The sequence below is a fragment of the Muntiacus reevesi genome, chromosome 19 (assembly GCF_963930625.1).
Source record: "Muntiacus reevesi chromosome 19, mMunRee1.1, whole genome shotgun sequence".
In the NCBI taxonomy this organism is placed as follows: domain Eukaryota; kingdom Metazoa; phylum Chordata; class Mammalia; order Artiodactyla; family Cervidae; genus Muntiacus; species Muntiacus reevesi.
This window is the reverse complement of record NC_089267.1, coordinates 21,601,109-21,629,021: the sequence shown is the minus strand read 5'-3', so window position 1 is coordinate 21,629,021 and position 27,913 is coordinate 21,601,109. Positions and strand designations below refer to the sequence as shown.

The 27,913-nt window shown below is 38.5% G+C and overlaps 1 protein-coding gene across 5 annotated transcripts in view; it reads left to right on the top strand.

The window, feature by feature from the left end:
* Positions 1–27,913, top strand: part of UBE3D (ubiquitin protein ligase E3D) — a 155,058-nt gene that overhangs the window by 32,449 nt on the left and 94,696 nt on the right. For all 5 annotated transcript variants that reach the window (XM_065911424.1, XM_065911425.1, XM_065911426.1 and 2 more), the window contains 3 exons: positions 7,282–7,351; positions 8,659–8,767; positions 12,145–12,308. In XM_065911424.1, the coding sequence (XP_065767496.1) occupies positions 7,282–7,351; positions 8,659–8,767; positions 12,145–12,308 (343 nt within the window). The remainder of the gene's footprint in view (positions 1–7,281; positions 7,352–8,658; positions 8,768–12,144; positions 12,309–27,913) is intronic.

The window sequence follows — 27,913 nt, the reverse complement described above, 5'->3', positions numbered from 1 at the left end:
TGAAGAATAATTGTTTTTAATATAATTAATTAGAAGATGTGATTTAAGTGAAACTGCCATCCTCAAGGGAAAGCAGATGGTGGCATTTTTTGTTTGTTTTTTAAGATCATCAGAATCTCATAAGGAGTTACTTGCTCAGAGTGAACAGAAAAGGGAGCAGGAGTAGCAGTGTAGCGTGCCACCCTCAATGTCATTTTTGGAGAATGAAAGCAAGTCCTTCGCAACAGTTTAGAAAATCTTAAGGCTTCCAGCTAAATAAGGTGAATTGACTTTTTTCATGCTTTTCTCTCCTCCCTGAAGCCCAGTTAAAAAGTCAGTTAAGGAATTAAAAAAAAAAAAGGGATATCCACGGAGACAAAAGAGAAGTAGAAAGGAGTCAACAGTGATGTGAACTGGGGGTGTAAGCAGACTTCTTTGGAAGCTGTAAAGCTGAGAGAGGGGTGGGAACACACTTGGCTGTGTGGAGGAGGCTGCAGCCTTGGTGTCTGCAGAAGATCGATCGTCTTATAACGAGGGAGCCAGAACTCAGCTGTGGAATCCCAGAAATGGACAGAATTGAGAGCTAGCGGTTGAGAGTTAGCAGTTATCAAGGACACGGTGCTGAAAGCAGGAAGCTTGAATGCAAAGTTTGTATAGGAGTCGTAAGATTCCTGAGACTCTTTCTCTCCTTGCAACTTGCTTATACACTCAAGGTAGGAGATTGGAGCAGCCTTTCTTGGAATAATGGAAGTGGACTAACAAGAAAAGATCTGCAGACACTGATTCTTAGGGGTTATTCAGCAACAACAACAACAAATGAGCTTATGTTCGGCCATTCTACTGTCAACAAGCCAAGTGCTTTCTCTTAGCATTTTATTACTTTACATTTAAATATGAACAGATTGCTGAGAATCAATAAATATTAAAGAGAGTCCAAAGCAAATAAATAATCAAGTGTACAGAGCAGGGGCATTGAAAAGAAACAAATTATGTATTAAAACAGAAAAAAAAATCTCTTAAAAAACCATAATAAATGTCCTTGGAGAAATGAAATAATACTGCCTCTACAATTCAGAGAGTATCACATTAAAGATGTAATAGCTTAAAAAAAAAACTAACCAAAAGAAGATAAAATTAAGGAATTATTTCAGAAATCAGGATCAAAAGACAGAGATTGAAAATTGGAAAGGAAATTTTAAAAAAGTCATGTAAGTTTCCTAAGGATAGGAATATTTTGTACCTCATTTATCACAATGAGCTTAGCACTTAGAATGATATTTGACATCTAGTGGGTACCCAGTAAATATTTGTTGAATGAGTGAATGAAATGAGCCTTTTAGGACATCCAGCATCTAGCTTAAAATTCTAGAAAGAGAATAGAGACAACAGGGTGTGGGAAATCCATCAAAGAACAGAAATACTAAAACCACACTAAAAAGATATTTCCTAGAACAAGGACTTATGGGCCCCGGCTGAAAACTGAAAAGGTCCACTAACTGTCTTAAACAATTAATGAAGGATGATGAGGAAGCTGCTTAAAGCCTACTTACATCACAGAGTAATCTCCGAACACCAAGGGCGAAGCTTCTAGGGAGCAAAAAGCAGGTAATGTACAAAGGATTAGGAATTAGAATGGCACTGAACATCTTAACAGTAGCATTGAAAGCTAGAAAATGATGAAAAATGCCCTCATAATTTAGAAGGAAAAAAGATTAGAATTTAGAAGGAAAAAGATTTTCAACCAGAATTCAACAAATAGTCAAGTGTGACGATTATAAATACATTTTTGGAGCTACAGGATCTCAAAACATGGACCTCAAAGTTATATTTTCCTTAGGGAATCTACCATAGGGTTATGCATCAACAAAAGTAGGAATTGAACCTCAAAAAATGTGGGATTTGGGGAACAGATCATTCAACACAGGAGAATGAGATAAAGAATCCCACGGGGAGGGATGTACAGCAGCCCTAGAGAATAACAGTCTGGATTGAAGCAAGTGGAGAGAAGATTGTAATAGAAAGACTTTTTCAGTTATACACTGAAACTGATAGTCATTGAATTGTTTGACTACATATAACAAATAATATTGAGACAAGCCATTTTGTCATATGGGCAAAATTAGCTAAACATGTTTGGAAAACTAAACACATGAAAAAGAAAGCAGTTATGCACTGTGGGAAACAGAAGGTTGGACAAAAAAGGAGCGATTCCATGGTATGATTATGGTCACAATATGTGAACTCTGAATATCCATTTAACCAAAAATCTTTATGAGGTGATACCTAAGTATATTAGGAGGTCATTGTATGTGAGTGTGTGTGTGTGGGTAGGGGGGTTGGTAATGTAAGAGAGCTTTACCCACATCTACTCTAAAAGTAAATTAGTGGATCCCCAGTGGGGCTTCCCAGGTGGTACAGTGGTGAAGAACCTGCCTGCCAGTGCAGTAGACGCAAGAGACTCGAGTTTGATCCCTGGGTCAGGAAGATCCCCTGGAGTGAGAAATGGCAACCTGCTCCAGTATTCTTGCCTGGAAAATTCCATTGACAGAGGAGCCTGGCAGACTACAGTCCATGGGGTCCCAAAGAGTTGGCCATGACTGCGTGGCTGAGCACACACAATTTCAAAACTGGTGGCATAAAGAGAATGGCTAGTTCTCCTCTGAAGGAATCAAGTACAGAACTGTACAAGTTCAGAAGAATAGCTACTAGAAAATAACTGAAATGAAGCAATGATTTGAGAGATGTTCAGTTATCAAAAACTGCTACTGCTTTGGGCTAAAATGGCAAATTTGTGGCTTTTTTTTGCTTGAGGTCATTGCCGTATTCCCCCCAACCCCTGAACTTGGGTAGGAAAAAAAAATAGCTTTATTATTTATAGGTGGTAAAAGATTTGGTTCAGGGTAGGCAAAGGAAAAAGTAGAAATTTAAGAGGGGATATTTTGAAAGCAAGAGTGTCCTGGAAGGGCAGAGCTAATAATTTCTTAGCACAGCTCTGACTGGTTGCTAAACTCTACATACATACAATAGATGCCAGGGAGTCTGTTAGGAACTGAAAGCTTGGAGAGACCTGAAAACTTGTTATGCCTTTGCTTCATTCCTCAGTGCATATACAGTTTGGGTAGCAGAAGGTGGAAGCCTTAGTGGTTTGCAGTATTTGAGAAGAACCTTGCACCAGATTTGCTGATAGCCAAACCATGCAGAGATAGCAGATACTCTCTAGGGAGTCAGGCTAGGCAGAAGATGACTGGGCATAGACACAGTGACTCCATACTGTGGGAAAGCATATTTCCTGGTTTTTTATTCCAAGCTTATTAATTGGCCTACAAACCAACAACCCTTCAAAGGATAAAAGAAAATCCAGAATTACTACAGTGTATTACACACAATATCCTACTTCCTTCTAGAAATTATTAGCCAGGCAAAGAAAGAGACAGGAGTGGTTCATACTCAAGGAAAAAGCAGGACTCCACGGATGCTGAAGAAGCACAAATATTAAATTAGCAGACAAATGTGTTGAAGTAACTAATTATAAATATGGCAAAGAATTAAAAAGACAAATTAATAGCAAATCTCAACAAATCAGAAACTTCAGAGAAACACCCAGTTGGTAATTACAGAGCTGAAAAGTATAGTAACTAAAGAAAAATGTACTGGATTAACTAAAACCTCATATTTGAGATGATAGAAACAAAATTGTTGAAGATAGTGAAAGTGTTAGTCGCTCAGTTGTGTCCGACTCTTTGCAAACCCATGAACTGTAGCCCACCAGGCTCCTCTATCCATGGAATTCTCCAGGTAAGAATATTGGAGTGGGTTGCCATTCCCTTCTCCAGTGGATCTTCCTGACCCAGGGATTGAACCCAGATCTCCTGCACTGCAGGCAGACTCTTTACTATCTGAGCTACCAGTTGAAGATAGGTGAATAGAAAGTAAGCAATCCAAAGAACAGACAGGAATAAAGTCTCAAAATGAAGAGAATATCAGATTTGTGGAATGATATTAAGTGTTTTGTTAAATGTGTACGTGGAGCTTTAGAAGGTGAGGAGAAAAAACATCAGGGAAAAAATGGGTGAAATGTTGTCAAATTTGGTGAAATATTTTAACTTTTGGATCCAACAACTGCAGTGAATCTCAAGTAGGATAAACAGAAAGAGCATTTCACCCAGGCGTATTGTAGTTAAGCTGATAAAAGCAAGAGATGAAGAGAGAATCTTGAAAGGAACAAGAGAAAACAAAACATCACATTGTAGGGATTTCATTAAGAATTAAGACCAACTTTTTCTAGAAGTAATGACAGCCAAAAAGACACTAAAAGACAGCCAGAAGACCCTTTGAGATATTCAAAATACTGGGGGAGAAAACAGCAACATCTTTCAATGAATAATTCTATATCCAGTAAAACACTCCCTCAAAAATGAAGGCAAAACAAGGACATTTTTTATAAATAGGTGGAAATAATGCATTACTAGCAGACAATGCTAAGGAAGGTTCTTCACGCTGAGGTGAAAGATAATCGGATGCTAATTGGGATCCACAGGAAGGAATGAAGAGTAAGATAAATGGAAAATATGTAGGTTAATTACCACGAAAGCATACTCAACAGAGGTTAGCATAAAATTAAAAACCACCTTTTCCTTGCATTTGCCAGTGCTCTAAAATTAGAACTTTCATATCAAAGACTACACAAAGTGAGAATCCAATAGGTGACTGCACAGAAATATGAGACCCTGAATGACTATACGGCACAGTGAAGGCAAATCACAAGTGAATACAAGCCCGTGAAATTACAGACAACATCAGTCCTTTGAGACTTCAGGAATTTCAGATCTTGAACACGGTTAGTCTGCTTTGAACTAGACATAATGCCGTGGGCCTGGGAAAATCAATTGCAAGTCATCTCTGGAGGAAAATGCCTTCATTGTGAAACTTATATTATTCCCACAAAGAATTTGTCAAGTACAGTGTTTACCATACAACCAAACATAAATAGGCACGTAAGTAAACTAGACTTCTACCAGTGAGAACTAACACAAACAGCAAACAATAGAAACAGACACCTGTTGCTGGAATTATCAGATTTAAACTGTAAAATGACCATGCTTACTGTAGTTAACAACATAAAAGACAGGTTTGAAATAATCAAAGGGTAAAGGCAACTAAAACAGTAAGCATATTTGGAGAAGATCTGCAACAGAATTTCTTAAAATATAATTGAAACTTAAAACTCAGTGGAAACTCAGTGGATAGCTTACCAGCAGATTAGGCAGCACATGGAGGAAGAATTAGTGAACAGAAGATAGATGAGAAGAAAAGTCTGTAATTCAACACAGAGAGACAAGAAGGTAAAAAATGCAGAAGAAAGGGTAAGAGACATAAAACACAGAGGAGATCTAGTGCATGTTTGAGCGTGCTTCTAGAAGGAAGAGATAGAATAGGGCATAGTATTTGCAGAGAGAATTGCTGAGGATTTTAAAAAAGTGACGAAGAACTACAATTTGTAGTCTGAAGTCCAGTGAATTCTAAGTGTATAAAGCCCAAGTAAGAGAAATACATGGAAGTATATAGTTAAATACATCACAGTGCTACTGAGGGAAAATTTTAAAAAAGGAAAATGAAAATTTTTAAAGTAAAAAGACATTACCTTCAAAGGGATGGCAACAATAGAGATCTGAAGATAGTGTGCACAAAGGTTGAAAACTGTTAACCTAGGATTTTATGTCAGGAGAAAATGTCCTGATACGAAAGAATCAAGATAAAGATAAACATATTCTCTGTCAAGCAAGAACTAGGATAATTCAATTCTAGTGATTTGGTTTCTTATGAAAAGAAATTTTGCCGGTATATTAAGTAAAAGAAATGATTCCAGAAAGAGGGTCTAAGTTCATGAAGGATCGGTAAAGAAAGTGGCCAATATGTTGGTGATACTAAGTGAATGTTAACTGTGTAAATTAGTGCTACCTTGTGGGATTAAAATTGTGGAATTAAACTACAGTTTTGACAACAACTGGGACAAGAGGATCACTTTAGAATGTTAAAAAGTTCAATTCTGCATCTAATAACATGATTTTAAATAGTAAAGTGAAAAATTGAACTTCAAGGGGAAATATATAAAGTCATCATAATGATTCAAAAAAATAATACTTTTTTTTTTTTCATTTTTCTCTGTGTTACACTGAGCAGTTGTAAACGTTTACAGAAAATCTACAAGGAACAATTTTTCACCTTATTAAAACAATTAAAAATTTGTTGGCACATCACTTTTAATGACTATAAAATTCTCTTGCTGAAATATATAGATGTTCATTTAATTCAACCATCCTCAATTTTTAAAAATTTAATTTTTCAGTATTTTCTATTAATATTATTGTAAGCACCTTAATAGATAAATGTTTATACAGATATCTATGAGTATTTCTTTGAGATAAATGTTTAGGCATTTAATTATGGTATCAAAATGTATGTATATATATTTTTTTCACTTTTATTTTCTCAACAAATTCTCAACCAAAATGCATATATATTTTTAATGCCTTCACCAAGTGGCTTTCCAAAAATCTGTTATTTGCAGTCCTGACAGCAGAAGGAGAATAAATGTAACTGTTTCTCCATATCTTCATTGCTGCTACAATTTATCTTTCAAAAATATTTTTTATTTGATACTAAAAATATTTCATTTTAATTTCCATTTCATTACTAGTGAGTGAACATTTTTCATGGATTTTTTTAAAAATCAAAAATGGTTATGTTTATGTTCATTTCTGTTAAACATTAGTTTAAATTTTTCTGTAAATGAAGTAATCAGATAACCAGATTTCTTAAAAATTGGATAATACACTCATTGAGATTCTGGGCAAATATTAATGTGAGGTTCATAGCTTTTGTGCTTGGGCTTTAGAATACTAAGATTTTTAAAGAGGCTTTTTTCAGTGACTCCTAGGATTGTGGCTACTTTATAGAAATGAGGAAACCAAAAGACTGAGTTTGCGATGAGTGGGCGATGGTTGTGATGTGCCTAGTTTTTATCACCATGCGTATTTGTGAACAGAGTCTTGCTGCACCAGACTCATCTAGGGCATGCTCTTCTGAAACAGCGCTGAGCTATCTGAAGTGTCAGGGTTGTCACTGTATAGTTTCATCAATCTTTGTCTTCCGAAGCTAAGTCGTTTTAGAAAAGTTTTACTGACTGTTCATTGTACCAGTGTATCAGATATTTAGTTTGAAATGTCATAATTTGAGACCAACATGCCCACAATAGAAATACTAATTGTGAAACTTTTTAATATTCTTATTTTTTGTTTCTAGAAACCACTAAGTTTTATATGACGGAGATAATTATTCTGCCATCTGAAAGAAATTTTCCCATCATACCAAGGTACAAATAGCAAATTGTTTCTTCTGTAATTTCACGTGTAAAGAAAGATGGGAACAATTCATTATTTAGGAATTCAGTTTTATTTATATGCTTGTTTGCTTGGAAAGGAAAAATGAAAGCCTTTGGAAGGGCTTTTAGGTAGTAGAATAAAACCACAGATATGAAAGATTTGAAGATTTATTTACAGTTTGCTTACAAAATGATATACACAAATGTGCTCTTATAAGTCTAGTTCTGAAATTTTTTTGTGCTTCTTTCTATGTGCTAGATATCCAAGGTCTTATCATCATTCATAGGTTTTTGAGTAATTATTTCTGGTTTTCATTTAACTTATTTGCAATGTGAGTTAGTTTTCAAATGACTCCTGTGTTTTTAAAAAGAATATTGCTTATCCACTAAATTCATTAGTATTTTTTTTCTTTGAATCTTTTTAGTCTTGCCAATGAAAGTTTACTTAGTGTATCTTTCAGTTCACTTATTGATGTCTAAAAATTATGGCCCTCTGACTATGACTATAACCTTGAACTGCATCCTCTTATAATACTTTGATTATGCATCTCAGATCTGATGTCTGAGGGGAAGCAAATAGAAAACATTGGAGATAATACTGACTAATGTTTGGAAGGAAATTTGTCATCTTTTATAACTTAGTTATTCACTGCTTAATTTACCACAGTTCAAATGGAATATTGACTAATCTAACAGTATATTTTTTTAGTTTCATGGAGGAAATACTTAGGTTGGGCTTCCCTGGTGACTCAGATGGTAAAGAATCTGTCTGCAGTGCAGGAGACCTGGGTTCAGTCTCTGGGTCAGGAAGATCCCTTGGAGAAGGGAATGACTACCCACTTCAGTATTCTTGCCTGGAGAATCCCATGGACGGAGTAACCTGGCAGGCTATGGTCCATGGGGTCACAAAGAGTCAGACATGACTGAGCAAGTAATACTTTTTACTTTTCACATAAAAAGGTTGGGGTGGAAAATGTATTAATGATTGAAGAATAGGTTATAGAAAGACTGGCTCAAGAACTTCTCTGGTGGTTCAGTGGTTAGGACTGCATGCTTCTACTGCAGGGAACATGGGTTCGATCCCTGTTTGGGAAACTAAGATCTCACAAAGACTGGCACAAATACCAAATGCATTAAAAATAGATTAAAATTAGCACAGGTTGTGAGGGAATTGGCAGCATACAGAAAAGTCTGGCATGCAGCCATCTCTGCTTCTTAGGTACCCTGTGGGTATATGGGGCTCTTACTGTCAGTTATTATGAGAGGCTCATTGTGAAAATTGGTTTCTGTTCAAACAGGTCTCAGTTTGTACAGAGCATTATCGCACAGTGTATGGTGGAACTGTCCTCTGCTAGAAGCACTTTTAGATTCACTATTCAAGGTCATGATGGCAAAGTATACATTCTGGTAAGAAGTGATTTTTGCCCAGTTTTTTGTAGCCTGGTAGTTCAGGGGCTCAGAAATTCTTTGGGTTTTGTTATTCTTTTTTCTTAATTCTCAGGTCTGGAAAATAAGAGATCAAAAATTAAAATTTTAATTGTCAGCTTAATTCACAAATCAAGCACCTTTAATTGAATAACAAATGATTTACCTGCCTCTATGTAGAAATGCCATGGACAGAGAGCCTGGTGGGCTGTTGTCATGGGGTCGCAAAGAGTTGGATATAACTTAGCAACTAAACAACAACAGTAATGTGCTAGGTACTTGGAATTCACAGAGAAATAAAACCTAATTCCTGTTCCGTAGAAGCTCATGCCACAAAATAAACTTTTTCTGCTTTCAGTTTTTAATGGCTTTCTTTGTCAGTGTAACACAATTCTCTTTTTCACTTTTTACCTCTTTATTTGATACTCTTATGTTTAAAATATGTTCTATTGATCCTGCTTTTGTTTTATCGTTTTGTGTGTGTGGGGGGGGGGGGTGTGTGTGGGGGGGTGTGTGTGTGTGTGGTAAGAGCACCTAACATAATCTACCCTCTTTACAGATTTTTATATTATAAAAATATTATTTTATATGTTATATTCCAGCATTGTTAATTATAGGCACAATGATGTACCGCAAGTCTGGAACTTACTTATCTTCCCAACTAAAACCTTATACCCTTTGATTAGCCACTCCCAGTTTCTTCCTCCCTCCAGCACCTGGCAACCAGCATTCTAACTCTCTACCTCTATGAGTTAGACTGTCTTAAATCCTTCATGTAAATGGAATCATGCAGTATTATCCTGCTGTGTCTTATTTTATTTATCATAATGTCCTCAAGGTTCATCTGTATTGTCACATACTACAAGACATCCTTCTCTTTAAAGGCTAATATTCCCTTGGGTATGTACACCACATTTTCTTAATCCATACATCGATGGTGGGCATTTACGTTGCTTCTGCATCTTGGCTATTGTAAACAGTGCTGCAGTGAATATGGAAGTGCAGAGATCTCGTCAAGATCCTGATTTCAACACTTTGATGTTTGAGAAGTAGTGGCAAGTTTTGGAGAAGAGGCTCCACAGATAGCAGAATCATCCCCTACATAAACCACAGGTGTCTAATACTAAACTGCAGAAGAGTTGAGGACATTATATAAAAATCCAAGGCTGAGGGCCCAAGTCTCTTGTCTGCCTCCACATCAGTTTTATTCAACCAATAAACATATATTGAGCACTTTTATTTGAAAGACATTTCCTAGGTGCTCAGGATAGAACAAAAATGCCTTCAAGGACCTCACACGCTAACACGGGACCATGGTAGCTAAGAGGGAAGAAATTGAAAGTGTTACTTGATACTGCTTTGTGACTGACGATCCATCACAGGGACTCCATGCTTCTCTAATTTCAGATAATTTTTATTCAAAGTTAAAATATTTACTAACTAAGGGTGACACTAAGTATACCTCCTAGTCATAGTCTGAAATCAGCTTTAATTTTCTTTTTATTTTTTTCCCGCCATTTTTTTTCCTTTGGCCCCACCTCTAGTCTTGCAGTATCTTGGTCCCCCAACCAGGGATCGTGCCCCTGCAGTGGAAGCACAGAGTCCTAAGCACTGGACCGCCAGGGAATTCCCTCAGTTTTCTTTTCATCTTTTCAAGTTGAAAATCAGGAGTAGGAATTTTTTTAAACTTACTACTAGTGTATATTTAAGTTAAAATTTTTTTCATTCTTATAAAAGTAATACATTCTTGAAATACATTCTGACAACATGAAGAACATAAAAGAAGCGCTCCTTCCTTCCATTTTGTCCCCTCTTCTGCCCTGCTGTGTCATACCATCCAGAGGTAATCATTAACAGTCCATTTTCCCCCTGTTTATAATTATATGTAATACACCCACAGGTATTTGTAAAAATAACACAATGATGTGATTAGCTTCATTCTTCAACGTGTGTACTTCACTCAACCATGTATCATGAGTCCTGTTTCTTGTTAGTGTAAATATGGACTTTATTAATGATTAGAATTCCACTGTATGGCTGGTAAAGACAGTGCTTCAGGGAAAATCATCTTTGCATGTGTATTTTAGTCCTTTAGAAACAGATTTTTCTCATCACTCTTGGAACGGGTGTATTTTAAACTCTGATAATTATTGCCTCCAAAATGTTGGACTAATTTATCTTTTCTAAACCTCCTTTACCTTCTACAGACATTCTTGGTACCCCACCCAAGTCCCCTCTCTTTGGTTGGTCCCACATTTCCCTGTGATGAGAATGTTGCCTGCTCACGGCTCACAGCTGCCTTCATTCAGAGACTTGTCCCGTCTGGATAGATGCAGCCTGGCTTGGGGAGTTTCTTGTCCTCCCTCACCCCCACCCCTGTCCTGCTCAGCCTACTGTCTGTGACTTGACTCTGGGCTACAAAACCTGCCGTCTCCTGTTTCAAAATGGAACTGATTCTATAGGTGGGATTCAGGTTCCAGAGCTCCCTATGAGATTAGGTTGAGTCCACATCACTGGCCAACTCCTTCTCCTGCCTTCTCCTCTTTCCCTCCCACCCTTTCTCCTGAGAGTAAATCCTCAACTAATCAACAGAATCCAAACCCAGAAGCACTCTCCCACAAGCAGTGTGTGGGAAGACCTTCTCCAAACCCTCTGTGGTATCCGTCTTTTTGTATTTGCCCATCTGATAAGTGAAAAGGAGTAGCACAAAAATTTTGTATTTCCTTATTACTAGTTAGAGTGGCATTTTAATATATTTATCACTTATTTCTTCTGTTTGATCCTTTTCTTATTCCTCACCTGTATCTCTCTTGGTCTGTTTTTCCCACATACTGATTGCTAGGAGCTCTGTAAATTATGGATAATAACTTGGTGTTACATATTTTCTCCTAATCAATTGTCTTTAGAAACTGTGTTATCAGCAGCTCTACAAACATTATACTTTGAAAGACTTACCCTATTTCAAAGTTGCATACATGATTTTTCAGTATTTTTTCTGGTGTTTTATAGTTATATCTTCTTTTAAAATAGTTTTTGTTTTTTTCTCTTTTGAGTGGTGGTATGAGATATGGATAGGATTTCCCTGGTAGCTCAGACAGTAAAGTGTCTGCCTACGATGCGGGAGACTCTGATTCGATCCCTGGGTCGGGAAGATCCTCTGGAGAAGAAAATGGCAACCCACTCCAGTACTCTTGCCTGGAAAATCCCATGGACAAAGGAGCCTGGTGGGTCCATGGGGTCACAAAGAGTCAGACACGACTAAGCAACTTTGCTTACTTACGAGATATGGATAGGGTAGTGATAATTGTTTTTTTTTTTTAAATACTCTTATGCTTAAACTTTTCTCTTCATTTCTTTAGCTATGGCTTTTAAACTCAGACAGTTTGGTGATTGAATCTTTGGGACAGTCCACAAGTATCAAAAAATTCCCTGTGTTGGAAGATGTATTGAAGGCCGATTCCAATGCCGCCTGGAATGCAGTCAAGGTCCTCTACCAGCCATGCATCAAAAGCCGGAATGCAGAGTAAGTCATGCTTTTGTGTGTTCCCCCCCACATTGAGTTTTCCTTTCTGTTGCCATGTTAGTATTAGGAAATTAAGGAATTCAATGGGACTGCGCCACTTCCCTACTGGATGCTGCTACTAATCATACTGCTACATATTGTGCTTTCAAAATAGATTGAATCATTATAGATTATTTATGCTAATGTGCAGAAAGCTTGCTTTTACTGAAAATAATTGGCCCCTTTTTTTTTTTTTGGTAATCTCAGCTGTCTGGGCATATGGCCGCAATACTAAATCAGGCTTCGACAGCTATGAATGTGAATATTTACTGATAAACGCTTTCCAGGCATTTGGGATACAGTCGTGAACAAAACGCAGTGCCTGTTCCCTAGGGTTGTCATTCTCACGGTGGGGGGAAGGCAGACCGTAAACAAAGCAGACAAAACATCAAAGACTGATACAGCTCTTACTGTGCGTCCGGTGCTCATCCGAGGGCTCCTAGCTCATTCTAAGCCTAACGATAATCCTGTGGGGTAGGTGCACGGATCGGTTCAGTCCAGTCGCTCAGTCATATCCGACTCTCTGCGACCCAGTGGACTGCAGCACGCCAGGCTTCCCTGTCCATCACCAACTCCTGGAGCTTGCTCAGACTCATGTCCATCGATTCGGTGATGCCATCCAACCATCTTATCCTATGTCGTCCCCTTCTCCTCCCACCTTCAATCTTTTCCAGCATCAGGGTCTTTTCCAGTGAGTACACATATCAGCCTGTGTTATAGACAAGGACACTGAGACAGAGGCGTTAAATTACTCTAGTGAACTGTAACGCAAATTAAGATAGTTGGGGAGAGGAGGTGAGGGTGTAGGAGGTTGGCATTTTATACTGAAAAGTCTTCCTCAGATAAAGTGACATTTAAGTGGAAAACGTGAAGGCAGTGAGGGGAGTGAACCATCTCCGAGGAAGAGCATTCCTGGCAGAGGGAACAGAAAATGTTCTTATTTGAACAGATTGGAAGCTTATACTTGTCCTGTACTTGCTGATGGGTTTGATCAAATTAGTACCAAGAACAGAAAGATCCCAGTCTTCTGGGAAGTAAGCAAGAAATTCTTAAAAATTATTGCTTGTCTTGTCTTTTCTTTGAATTATACAAGCAGTACAAGTCATAAAATATTCAAACAGTAGAGACTTACATAAAGTAAAATATGAAAGTTCTCCATCGTGTCCCTCTTTAGAAGAAAAAAGTATGTTCTGTATTTTTCCACTTTGTTTTTTCTTTTTTGCATCTTAACGTAATTTGAATGATACATGTGTATTTTTTCACACTTACAACAACAGCAGCACTGTGTCTTGGAGATTCTTTCCATGTCAGTGCTTGGCACTTTATGAAATGAATGTACTATAATTTAACCATATTTCTGTTGATATTACTACCTTTTTGCTGCTTTAAGTAGGATTGCACTGTGTGTGTTATACATTTGTTTTGTGATTATGTATAGTTTATATGAGGTATTTCTAAAAGTAGAATTACCAACTCAAAGAGTATGACTTTTAAAATTTTGACGGTAATATCAGATTATTTTGCAAAAAGGCACTGCAAGCTTATCCTCCCACATAAAGTTTCTATAAATATCCTTTTCTCTGTACCCACACCCAAGCTGCCACATAGATTTTTGCCCATCTGATGCCAGTCTAAATGAAACAGACAGTTGACTATCCTTGTGTTTTATTGAGGCATGTTCAGAGAATATGACTTATGTATTTGATGCCTTGGGGACTCTCTTGAGGAATGTGTGTATGTGTGGTTTTGTTGTTATTTAGTACTTCAGTTGTGTCCGACTCTTTTGCGACCCCGTGGACTGTAGCGGGCTCCTCTGTCCATAAGATTTCCCGGGTGGGAGTGGGTTGCCATTTCCTGTTCCAGAGGATCTTCCTGACCCGGGTATGGAACCCGAGTTTCCTGCATTGCAAGCGGATTCTCTACCACTGAGCTAGCAGGGGAGCCGCGCGCATGTGCGCGTGCACGCGCGCGTGTGTGTGTGTGTGTGTGTGTGTGTGTGTGTGTGTACTTTTATATGTTTAGGTTTATGTAGTCAAGTTTATTACAACTTTTTAATTCACCCTTTTTATTTACTTGAAATGTGGCTCTTTTGAGAAGGGCATGTTAAATCTCACTATTGTTATGGAAAAGTCATTTTCTTCTGATTTTAATGCCTTTTTCTGCATTATATGTTTTGAAGCTATGTAGTTAGGTATGTAAAAGGTTTGTGCCATAAGAACTTGACTGATTGCATATTTTATCAATAAGATTTTTCTCTCCTTTCACTTGCTACTCTTTTTCTTTAATTCTGGTTTGCCTGATGTTATTATCGCTATATTTACTTTCTTTTTTAAAAAATTATTAATTTGTTATCTTGTTTTCCGTTTTTTTCTTTTCAGCTGTCCCATGTTATCTTAGGTCTATATCTTGTTAACATATACCTGGTAAGCAGCATGTAGCTGGATATTTTTAAAACTGCAGTGTGACAGTCTGTTTATTTTAATAGTGAACTTAATTAATCATTGTTTATTGTGATTACTGATGTAGTTGAACTTAGTCTGCTTTTATATTGGTGGCCTTCTCTGTGTCATTGCTTTCCTGTGATGATTTGAAAGTAAAAAATGTCTATTTCAAATGTTTTTTAGTGGTTAACTTTAAATTTTTATTACACATTCTTAAACTTATTTTTAACATTGGCTATCAATACCTATATCTATTTAGTATCCATTCTCTTCACCAAAATAAGAAACTACTCTTTAAAAAAATTTTTTTTTGTATATTCTTTTCCATTAGGTTTATCACAGGGTATTGAATATAGTTCTCTGTGCTGTATGGTAGGACTTTGTTACTTGCTAATTACAAACTCCCGGTTCTCCCCTCCCCCACTGTCTTTCTTAACAAGGCTTCACATTCAGTCTTTCCTTCTAAGACACTTTCTCTCCTTTGTTGAGATCATTTATGATTCTGGATTCTGATGATGGAGGTTGCTTCTTCTTTTTTTAAAATATTTTATTTATTTATTTATTTGGCTACATCAGGCCTTCATGGTGGTGCTTAATTGCTCCATGCCATGTGGGATCTTAGTTTCTCAAACAGGGATGGAACCCATGTCCCCTGCAAGGCAAGGCAGACTCTTAAGCACTGGACCACCAGGAAGTCCCATGGTTGTTTCTTCTTAAGGAAGTATCAAGCCAAAGCTCTACCCCATTTGCTTACTTCTTACTTGTACTCCTGCGTAATGACCGTAAATGACTTTATATTTTTATTGTATAAGTGTGTTACCATAAAAACGTGCAGGATTGTTTGATGGTTTTAAAAATATTTACAAATAGTATTATATTGTATGTATATTTTTGCAGTGTTTTTAAAGTCACGATTCTTTGTTCCAATTGTTTGATTTGATAAAGTCTAATAGTTCTTTTAAACTTGGAATATAGTCAATCCTTGAATATCTGAAAATGGCTTATACTTCTTTTTGTCTCTTGGAAAACCTTAGGATTTTTCTCTTTATCTTTGGTTTCTAAGGTTTCATTCAAAGGTCTAAATGTTAGTGTTTATTCAGAATTTTCTCTAATATCATAAATTATTCTTGCCTTACAGATGCAGTGTTCCCTCAGTCTCTGTGAGAATAATAATTAAAGTCTTCTGTTTCTTTATTAACTCTTTTTCCTTGAATATTATTAACTTTTCTCTTTTTGAAAAGAGACCTTGTGTTTGGTAGGGGCTTCCCTGATATCTCAGTTGGTAAAGAATCTGCCTGCAATGCAGGAGACCCCGGTTTGATTCCTGGGTTGGGAAGATCCACTGGAGAAGGGATGGCTACCCACTCCAGTATTCTTGGGTTTCCCTTGTGGCTCAGCTGGTTAAGAATCCACCTGCAATGTGGGAGACCTGGGTTTGATTCCTGGGTTGGGACGATCCCCTGGAGAAGGAAAAGGCTACCCACTCCAGTATTCTAGCCTGGAGAAATCCATGGACTGTATTGTATAGTCCATGGGGTCGCAAGGAGTCAGACACAGCTGAGTGACTTTCGATTGTGTTTGGTACTACCTTTCATGGTGTTGCTTTTCCCAAATGTTTGATAATTTTACTGGAATTCCTGCACTAGGATGTGAACTCCAGGAGAGCCAGGACCTTGATTGTCTCACTCTTCACCCCATCTAGATGAGTGCTCGCAGAAGTGCTCCAAACATGCAGTCTATGTTTACATCTAATGCAACCCATGTGAAGTGAATCACACGTGGTTTTCTGTTCGTCCTCATATTTCATAATCACTCTTCAGCTACTGATGACTATCGGTTTTCGTTACCTTAGCCTGCCTTTTTGGACTAGGGAATGAGAACCCAAAGGAGATCCTAGTCCAGATGTGCCCATTTTTTGATGACTTTTGACTATTATGAAGAAGGAAGTAGTTCAGATTTATGTTATGGTGGTACACCTTGACTTCATCATGATAGAGGCTTTTTGTACTGCCTTTCTTCAGGAGGGTTAACAAGGACTCAGCGCACCTGTTTCATCATTTCATGTATTCTAACTCGAAATATAGTGACTACAATCCATTGTACTCTGTTGTATTTATTAGTGGACTTGAAACTTCAATCTTGGAGATAAGTTGACGCCAGTAAATGAGCTTATTACTTTAGTTGCCTATTCTGTAGAAGTATGTTTGTTGTGCTTTTCCTCTGGCTAGTTTGCCTCAATGCCCAAAGGTGGGGAGGAAATTTCACAGGTTAGTAAGCATCCTGTGAATTATTTACTTTTATCTTTTAAGGACATTAATATCTCTGTTGGGGCATGACTGAGTAAACTGTAGACTCCCTGGCATATTTTTGGCACTTGGGGTGGTATATTAACTATTTTAGTCAAATTGGCTAGAATTTTTTTCTAGTGGAAGTGTGGATTGCCAGATGGCAGTCTAAAAGAGGAAAATAACAAATGTAACTATGGTTTTATTTCCTTGAGCACATATAAAAAAGTAGCATGTAATATTTTTAGAATGTTCTTTCTAGCAATAGACACACATGTCTCTTAACATTTTGAAGTCTTTTTTTTTTTTTTAATCTCTTTCCCCCTGCCCACTCTCAGCCAGAGTTATCTTACAACTCACACTCCTTAGTTTGCATGTCAAAGTTTAGATCTGAAATACTAACTTTTTAGCTTTGGACTCTTTTTAAGTTCACTTCTGCAGTTTAATTTTGTTAATTCATTATTTCACCTGTTACCTCCTATTCTCTAGATTGGGGGTAATTTTGTCCCTTAAGGGACATTTGGTAATGTCTGGGGATATTTTTGATTGTCACAACTGGAGGAACTAATGGCATCTAGAAGTAGGTGGCAATGGGGTTGCTCTTAAACGTTCTGGAGCCCTTAAAACAAAGAATTATTTGGTCCTAAAATGCCAGTTAGGCCAAAGTTGAGAAATCCTGTTCTTGATGATTTCCTGAAACCAGGCTGTGGGTACCTTTCCACTCTGGGTGTCACAGCCAGAACTTTTCTTGAAATGGTATTTAGTCCCGTGAATACAAGAAATTTTGCTGTGGTTATGATAGAGCCAGGCAGAGCAGCCCTTAGCATGTGGTTGTTGCTGTTACTGTGGGCCATTACCCTGCAGCATGTTACTAGGTAACGGTTAGGACGGGGACCATTAGTCATCCTGCTCAGCCATTGGTTGGTGCCACAGTGGGCCCCTCCCCAAAGTAAGCCATTGCCAATGAGTGACCGTTAGTGGTCCTGCTCAGCCATTGGTTGGTGCCACAGTGGGCCCCTCCCCAAAGTAAGCCATTACCAATGAGTGACCGTTAGTGGTCCTGCTCAGCCATTGGTTGGTGCCACAGTGGGCCCCTCCCCAAAGTAAGCCATTGCCAATGAGTGACCGTTAGTGGTCCTGCTCAGCCATTGGTTGGTGCCACAGTGGGCCCCTCCCCCAAGTGACCAACTGTCCCTGATTGACCCTTAGTGGGGCTCTCAGTCAATGGCTGGCGGAATGGTGGTCCTCAGGTGGAAAGTGAGGTAAGAGGGGGATCCTGGCTTTCTCCACAGGGCCCTCTTGCTCACCCGGCCTCTGGCCAGTCAGTGAGCTGGCGTGCCCAGGGAACAGGCTGGGAGCTGTGTCCTGCAGGACTCCAGAGCCCTCGCCAAGGCCGCCCGTTGGCCTTGGCCCAGCAGTGACCTCTCCCCCGTCCCTGTCTCTGCAATATAACGGCAGCGGCCGTCCGCATGGGACAGTCTCTCTCCTTCTCCCCCTCCCCAGTTTGGGCAGCCTGAGGGCCAGTTGGGTTGGGCGCCTGGCTCCCTCAGCGATGACAATGGGCGAGGTCTAGGGCCCTGGCCCTGAGGGAGCCAACCGCCGCTGAGATCTCCATCCCCTTAGCCAGGCCTGGACCTCCGAGGGTGAAAGTTTTTCCTTTGGTATAGATTTACAGGAACATTGTTAACTGACTGTGATCTGGCCACTGGGACAAAGGACCTGACAAGCAGTTTGCAACAACCAACCCCACCCCTCCCTCACCTTTCCTCGAAAAGGGCTTTGCTGAAAGCTTTTGGGGAGTTTAGATATTTTAAGGTAGAAGCCACCCATCTCGTTGCGTGGCGCCCAGTAAACCTTTCAGTTTGCTCTGAACTCTGACGTTTTTGTGGTATTTGGCCTCACTGTGCGAAGGGCACACAGACTTGTATTTCAGTAACATCATGAGTCCAAAATCTATATAATCCCACGGGTTTGTTTGTTTATTTTTTCTGCATGTTAACTTTGTTAGAATAAATAGGCTAAATAGTAAATTAGTGTAACTATTGTTATACTGCTTTCTGTTTCTCTGGGGCAAACATGAAGAATAGGTACGTTTTTGTTAAACAGTAAGGAAGAATTTCATAGGTATCAGGTTCTTTGTTCTCATATTTGTAAGAGAAGAGATCTAAGGGGAATGTATTCATTAAGAGAAAATAAAGAATGTTTTTCAAGCTAAATTGAATTCTCTTTCGTATAAGTTATACGAGTCCTAATGTTGGCAGTGGTTCTTTCCACATTTTCAAAAGATACAGTATCTAACTTAGGCATCTGGAAAATTTGAACTGAGAACTGTTCTATTTTCTCCTGTTAATAGCATTTTCTTGCAAAAGGTATTGAGGATTGAAATGCTGATGATGTGTTATATTCACCCCTAATGTTAGTAGAATTTAGAGATTAAATTTTACAGACTAAGATTTCTCTCTGTTGGCTAAGACTTTTACCTTAAGACAGTTATCATTATTGCTTTTCCTAATGAAATAGAAACACATATAAATCACACCCATGTACATTTCATATACATAAAATAGTATTACTAGTTGTTTGTATTTGTGAAGTGTGTTTTTATTCTCTTTTTCTCCTTTATTTCAGAAGTAAATTTGAAATTCTGCTTAATTTTTCTTTCTTGTGGTAAAAAATCACATAACATAAAATTTGCCATCTTAATCCCTTTTAAGTGTACAGTTTAGAAATGTTAAGTGCAGTTGCCCTTTGAACAACATAGGGGTTAGGGACACCAACTGTGCAGTCAAAAATCCACTTGTAATTTATAATCAGGTGTCTGTGTTTGAGGTTCCTCTGTATCTGCAGTCACAAATTCAACCAACCATGGATTGCATAGTACTGTAGTACTTAGCTATTGAAAAAAATGTGCATATAGGAGGACCCACACAGTTCAAACTCTCGTTGTTCAGGGGCAGCTGTATATTTGCATCATTGTGAAACCCATTTCCAGAACTTCTTTATCTTACAAATCTGAAACTATAATCTTTTTCTGCTTCCCCTAGCCTGTGGTAATCACCATTCAATTTTCTGTTTTTATGGGTTTGACTGCATCAGTCTCCTAGGGCTGCCATAACAAAATGCCATAGACCATATGGTTTAAACAATAGAAATGGCTTTCCTTATAGTTCTGGAGGCTAGACGTCCAAGGTCAAAGTGCCATTAGGATCAGTTTCTCTTCCTGGTTTGCAAGTGAATGGTCATCATCTTGCCTGTGTCCTCATATGTAGAGAGAGAGAGAGAACTGGAGAGAGGGAGAGGGAGGAATGGATCTTGCATCACTTCCTCCTCTGATGAGGCCTCATTCTTTTGACCTCCTTTAATTTAAGTACTTCCTTAGAGTCCCTGTCTCCAGACACAGTCAGATTGAGGGTTAGAGCTCTAAGTGTTCATATTCAGCATATGAATTTTGGGGAAGCCAACAGTTCAGTTGATCACATTGGCTACTTCAGATGTTTCATGTAAGTGGAATCATAATAGTATTTATCTTTTTGTAGCTGGCTTAATTCACTTAGTGTTCCTCAAGCTTCATCTGTGTTATAGCATGTAACAAGATTGCTTTTCTTTTTAAGGCTGAATACTATTCTGTTGTATGCATAGATCACTTTTTGTTTATCCATTCATTCCTTAATGGACATTTGGGTTGCTTCCACCGCTTGGATATTATGAATAGTTCTGCTATAAACTTGGGTGTGCAAATAAGTGAGACCTTGCTTTCAGTTATTTTGGATGGATACCCAGAAATGAGATTGTTGGATCATATCGTAGTTCTGTTGTAATTTTTTGAGGAACCCCCATAGTATTTTCCACGGTGGTTGCAGCATTTTATGCTCCCACCAGCAGTGTACAAGGGTTCTGATGTCTCCATATCTTCATCAGTATTGTCAATCTTGTTATCTTTTTTTTTTTTAATAGTAGCCTTTCTAGTGGATATGAGGTGTTACCTTATAGTGGTTTTGATTTTCATGTCTCTGATGATTGAGCTTCTTTTTATATACTTGTTGACCATTTGTATATCTTCTTTGGAGAAATGTTCAGGTTCTTTGCCCATTTTTTAATCTTTTTTGTTCTTGTCGATGTTTTGGTATTGAATTATAGAAGTTCTTCATATATTTTGATATTAACCCCTCATCAGACATATGACCTGAAAATATTTTTTTTTATTCTGTAGGCTGCATTTTTACTCTGTTGATTGTATCTTTTGATGCACAAAAATTTTAAGTTTGATATAGTTCCATTTGTCTAATTTTACTTTCTTTGTCTGTGTTTTTGGTGTTGTAGCTGACAAATCATTGCCAAATTCTCCTTAACTTTGAAGCTCTGTACCTAATGTGATAGAGACTATCATTGCCTGAAATACTTTGGAGATAAAATTAAGTGATTCTGTGATTTAACTGAGTTTGTCCTTTTTACTGATAAAAACATAAATATTAGTTTATGCTAATTTTATGTTCAACAGAACATCCAAATTTGTTACTTACTAATTGCATAACCTGCTAAAACACTACACATAAACTTGTTTGGATAGTATGTGAATACAATGCTGAAATGAATAAATGAATGAGCAAGTGAATGAATGAATTGATATGTGTCACCAGCCCCTTAAGAGCACTTTATCATACCACCTCAAGTGGGCGTCTTCTGCTTCCCCACATAGGAGTCATGTGATGATGTCAGTGCACCCCAGTTAGGGACACTGACTCTGCAGAGTAGGTGAAACTTACACTTCAGAAATGAATGTCAAGTCTTACCTTTTGTAAATAAGGAAACTGAGGAGCAGTAAGAGAAATGACTACAATTAGTTTGTTAGGCAGTGAGAAAGCCACAATTAGAGCCACATTGTTATGATTCCAAATTCAGTGTTTTGTCATTACGTTCTATAGTCCATCACCATAGCATTTTAGGAGATGTGAAAATGTCACTCTAAATGTGTACTCTTTCTCAAGAACTGTTTTGTCCCTTGGTAGTTTAGAATATGTCAGCATTTTGATTACTCCTCAAATACACTGCTTCCTCTATTATATTCAGTGAATATTTATGCATGTTAGTATATAACTTCAGTAGCAAAAGCTTCTAATTTATAATGTGTTCCTATCTGATCTTATAGGTCAAAATTTAAGGATACAAATGTAACTTTTTCAGAAGTCCCTTGCCTTCCTTTCTTAGCACAGGAAATCAATTGAAAGAAAGTTAATCTGAAAATACAGAAAAATAGTCCGGTACCTACAGGAAATATAAATGCTTTTCTGGAAAGGACTTTTCACACATTTTATCTTACCATATTATCACCAAGACCCATCTAGAGACCACTTTTCATTATGAAGCAAGTTTAAACACCCACTTCTTTGATCTATAATTGGAAAAACTCCTATTCTGAGTGGACAGTGTTTAGTAAGGTGGCCTAAATTCAGGCCTGTTTTATTTGGAATTCCTGTACTATCCATGAATTCATTTATAATCATTAAAGAAGATACAGGAATACAGGAAATAAGATAATTTATAATAAAACTGAACTTTTTTTCCCCTGGAGATTCTAACCAAGCAGGTTTCCTATGAAAAGTAGTTCATCTCTTGGGATTTCTTTGTTAGGAGACAATCTGGTTTCCTTCTTCTGGTGCAAGAACATGAGCCAGGTATTGTTCTGACCTGTGGAGATAAGCAGGGGGTGAGGGGTGACTGGGACTGGATAAAGGAAGGAAGAAAATCTGTATATGAAACTATTTCTTCGCTTTTCTGTATTTTCTAATCATGTGTTAGGTATTTTTTTTCTTTAAATCAAATCTGAGATAGTTATCTTAAACTTTCACATCTGAAGAGTTTGAGTTTTTCTTTTTCCTCTTTTTTATTGCCTCCTATTCTGTGCTCCACAGTAAGAACCTAGCACTTTCTGCCATAGAGGAACTTGCAGTAAAGTTAAGGCAACATAATAAATGTATCCCCCGCCTCAAATTCTTTAAAAAATAAAAACAAATTCTGCATACATGCTGAGAAACAGGAAACAGTATTCACTAGCTGTATTAAAGGAAAATGGGGAGAAGTTAGGAAAAGTTTTCCTCTGCTCCACCCATACCCCAGTAAAGCTGGCTGGTGACTGTGGTGGGTCCTAGGGAGCTCAGTGGCTGCTGCTGCTGGGGGTCCTTTGCTCACAGAGGGGGCAGGGTGGAGGGGTGGTCATCTGCCCCCCCAGAGATGCTCCCATTTCCTTGCTTAGCCTGTTAGGCTCTCCTCAGAAGTTCTCATTTGAAGAAGAGATTCCACAGCTGGTACAAAAATGTTTGAGAACAGCTGTTCTCTGGGCTATGCATTTCTCCAGACCCTGCTTCACTAGGTCATGCCTTAGAAAAGGGACCCCATTTTAATCATTAGAATGGCCTTCCTTTTGGGGGGCTGAAACCTCCTTCCCAGAAACTCTCATCCAGAACTACCAAAAATTAATCTGCTAATTTTTGAACACCACAGCTGTTCTAATATTTTAGATCATCTGACCCTCATTCCTAGTTTTTCTTTCCTCCAAGCTAGACCTGCTCAGATGGAATGGTTTGAAGCTTCCCTTTCCTCTTTTCACTTGGTCCCCTTTCCTGTTACCATCTTGATTGCCCCTAAGATTTTGCCACAGCATCTTACCAGATTTGCATAGACTGGGTGAAATGGGGAAAAGCTAGAGCTGGGAGTTTATCCTCTGTAGCTGTTTTAGGTAATTTTAGGTACAAAGAGAAACTAGACAGGAAAGACTGAATTTCAAGAATCCATTTGGATTTGGACATTAAACAAAAGTTTCCAACGCGAGGTGTTGAAAATGGTCATTTATTCGAGAAATAAATGTTATGTACTGCGAGGGCAATATTGAGCTAAAAGATATCTGATGCCTTGCATGATAGACTTATCAGAGTCTAGTGGAAAATGCAAAGGTGTAACCTGATCAGTGCTATGGAAAAGATAAATGGGGCTCTGAGAGCAAATTATAGGGAGACCATCCAGGTTCCAGTTCCATGAAGAATTCCATGAAGAATTGATGCTTAACTGCTGTCTTTGTGAAGAGTCTCTGGGCAGTGGGGAAAAGTCCATAAAAAAGGACCTGGGATGGGAGAGAGCACAGTGAGTGCAGGGGATGGGAAGAAGGCAGAGGTGGCTCTGCTGGAGAGAGTGAGAAATGGGGACAGGTAGGGAGGAGCCAGACCAATCCAGGATCCTGAAGGGCATTGTATAGAGTTTTATCTTTGTGTTTATCCTAATGTCAATAAGAATTTTATCCAGAGAGAAAGTGGTTTTAAGTTACCCTTCCAAGAGTTTTCTGACAACCATGTAGAGAACTGTTGGGTATGACAGATCAGATAGGAAGCTATGGCAGAAACTCAAAATGATAATAGTGGGTGATAGTAGGTAAGATAGAGTTGAGAGATAGTAATGTTGCAGCACTTGGTGGTTGATTGAATTGGGGAGATGAAGTTTACTGGGATAGCTAACACTGGGAGAAGATTGTGACTTTCAGTTTTACACATGTTGAATTTGAGGTACACTTCAGTTGCCATAGAGGAAATAGCACATAGGTAGTTAATACATAGATCTGGAGTTCAGATGAAAGGTTTGAGCTGGATTCGTGAATGGGTGAGTCATCTGCATATTGGTCATAATTGAAGCCAAGGGCATAGATGAGATTGTTTAGGAAGAGAGGATAGAAGGACTGAGCTATGAAAGGCTACTGCATTCCTGGGCCAGATAAAGGAGGATGAGCCTGGGAAGGAGAGGAGTCACCAGAGAAGGAGAAAAGCTGGAAAGTGTTTCATAGACACGCTAAGGGTGGAAAGTACTTGAAAAAGGAGGGAGTGGTCAGATGCTGCTCAGAGGCCAGATAAGCTGTTGAATCGTAGATGTGCATCTGGGAGCTGGGTTGGAAATGTGAGCAGTGAGTGGGAGGTGATGAAACAAAGACTACACATGTGAGCAACCATTTCAAGGAGTTGGCTTTGAAGGGAAGGAGGAATAAGAAGGGGATGGGGAGCTGACTGAAAGCAGTCAGGTTGGGGTCGGGCCCTCTTGAGCCTGTTTAAAAGCCAACAGGTAGGATCCTGTTGAGAAGAAGAAATTGACTAGATAAGAGAAAGAAGTGATGCCTGCTATGCTAAAATTCTGACAAGATGGGGATGGTACCCCAGGCTCAAATGTAGCCACCAGCCTTAGGGGCAGGAATGGTTCTCTTCCTGTGATAGGAAGGACGATGAAAACTGTGGAGGGTGGAACAGATTTGCATATTGGGTTTTGGAAAGACGAGAGAGACTCCACATCTGATGGCCTCTGTTTTATCTGTAACATAGGAGTGATGAGGAAGGGGCATGAGGGAAAGAGGTGGGATCACAGGCAGTGGAGGTAGGAGGAGAATGTCGTTTAGTCACTAAGTCATATCCGACTCTTTGTGACCCCTTGGACTGTTGCCCACCAGGCTCCTCTGTCCATAGGATTTCCCAGACAAGAATGCTGGAGTGGGTTGCCATTTCCTTCTCCAATGGAGGAGAATGGAGAAGATTAAAAATGGTCCTTTGGAGCAGAGGACAGTCTGATAGGCATTCTTCATTGCCCATTTGAGTTTTGGGGCTGTGAATTCCTGGTGATATGAATCTTCCCCTCTGTGTGACTTTCTTCAACTTATCATCTACTCGAGAGTAAATTCCAAAGACAGAGTTGGGTTCATCAGCATTAAAGTCTATGCTAAGAGTATTGTGTTATTCGCAAAATATTAATATGATGGACCACAGAATTCACATGACCTGTTTTAACAAAGATCAAGTGTTGGAAAGTGGCTGTAGCTTCCAATCATTTACTGAGACTTAGTTGTTATAAAGAAGAAATTTACTTTTAATTAATATTTAAAGCTTCTAATTTCTTATATTAAAGACCACCAGATTATTGATGGGAAAAGAGCTCTTAAAATATATTAAGGAAAACTGTATACTTTTAAATAGAGCTCTGGCATTATTTTAAGTATGTACTCTGAGTTAAATTGTCCTCAAGATTTCCCAAAAGATTTTTGTAACCCTACTTTGTGAGGAAATGGATTGGCCTTAGGATGAGAATAAGGGAAGAGGCATATAGTCTTTCACATCTGTCAGAGTTTTAATTTGACATCTGTCATGTAAAGTGACAGCAGTGGGCCTGGTTGGTTCTGCTTTTGTTCTAGGCATCTGGGGTGAAAAATGAACCTTGGATTCTACGGTCATCTGGAGTAGAGCGAAGATGTCAGTTTCAGGATCACTTGGAGCCTTTTTTTTTTTTTAATCCAAATGGCTGCAGGAGCCCTCAGGGTGCTTGCACCTATGTTGAAAACCAAGATAAATTGCACACTGCATTGTCGGCCTCCCTGCTGTTAAGGCCTGCTGCTTCTGAGACATCCACCTGACTGAGTACTTGTCTTAGGACCCAGGCAGGGTTTCAGGCCACAGGCCTCGGGCAGTACTGCTGGTCGTGGGATGCCTTCCCACCTCTGCGCCAGGTTAACTGCCAGAACCCTCCTCTAGCCATTTTCTGTCCTGTCTTTCCACCTTATAGACCATTACTGATTCTCCAGGTAAGTGAGGAAGCCACCATCCTTGTGAAATAAATTTCAGCATCACAGGATAAAACTCTCACATCTCCTCCTCTACCATCACCCCACAGTGAGTCAGGTGGCTGGGTATCTTGCCAGACTTTATCTAAACATAGACATGTATGTATGTATGCTCCAGAAATACATGTGGAAATATTTTGTCTTCTCTTTTTCCTTATCATATAATATCCTTCTGCAATTTATTTTTTCTCTCGACATTATATATTCTCAGCACATGTAGATGCATATCATTTTTTTAAACTGCAGTTGGATATTCCATCTTGCAGATATTTTATGATTTCTTAAGACATTTATTACAATTATTTGAAATCTTGCCCTGATACTAACAGTTCTGTAGTGAAGACTGTATTCGTGCATCCTTATGCACTTCTATAAAGACTTCTTTCAAGTAAATAGAAAGAACTACAGTTGCTGCTCCTGGAATATATTTATTTTACATTTTTAAAAATAAACTTTTTATTGGAGTAGCCTTAGATTTATATGAAAGTTGCAAAGATAGTACAGATGGTTCTTGTGTACATAGCTTTTACCCGTTTTCAGTTTCCCCTGATGTTATCTTACGTTTCCATGGCACCTCTGTCAAAACTAGGAAACCAACATTGGTACATTGCTGTTAACTAAACTCTAGGCTTTATTTGGATTTCACCAGGTCTTCCACTAACATCTTCTTTCTATTCCGGGATCCAGTCCATGATATCACATCGCATTGATTCATTGCATTTCCTTTGCCTCCTCTGGTCTGTAGCAGCTCTGCAGACTTTCCCTATCTTTCATGACCATGACTGTTTAAAGAAGTACTGGTTAAGCATTTTCTAGAATGTCTCTTAGTTTGGGTTGTCTGATTTTTTTTCTTTTGCTTAGACTAAGATTATAGGTTTTGAAAAGAATATAATTGTATCACATCATATCAGGGGGTACATGGAATCCACAGGCATCACTGACAGTGTTGACCTTGGTTACCTGGCTGAGGTAAGGCTGCCTAGGCTTCCTCACTGTGAACTGACTGTTTTTTCCTTTTCCATGTTCTTTTCTTTGGTATTGAGTCACTAAATCCAGCCCACACTGAAAAAGGAGGTGGGCCGATAAGCTTCACCCCCAGGAAGGATGTACTATCTACATATATTATTTGAAATTTTCACTTAAGGAAGATTTGGGTTTTTTCCTTCTGTTTATTTATTCAGTTATTTTTATCCAATGGATTCA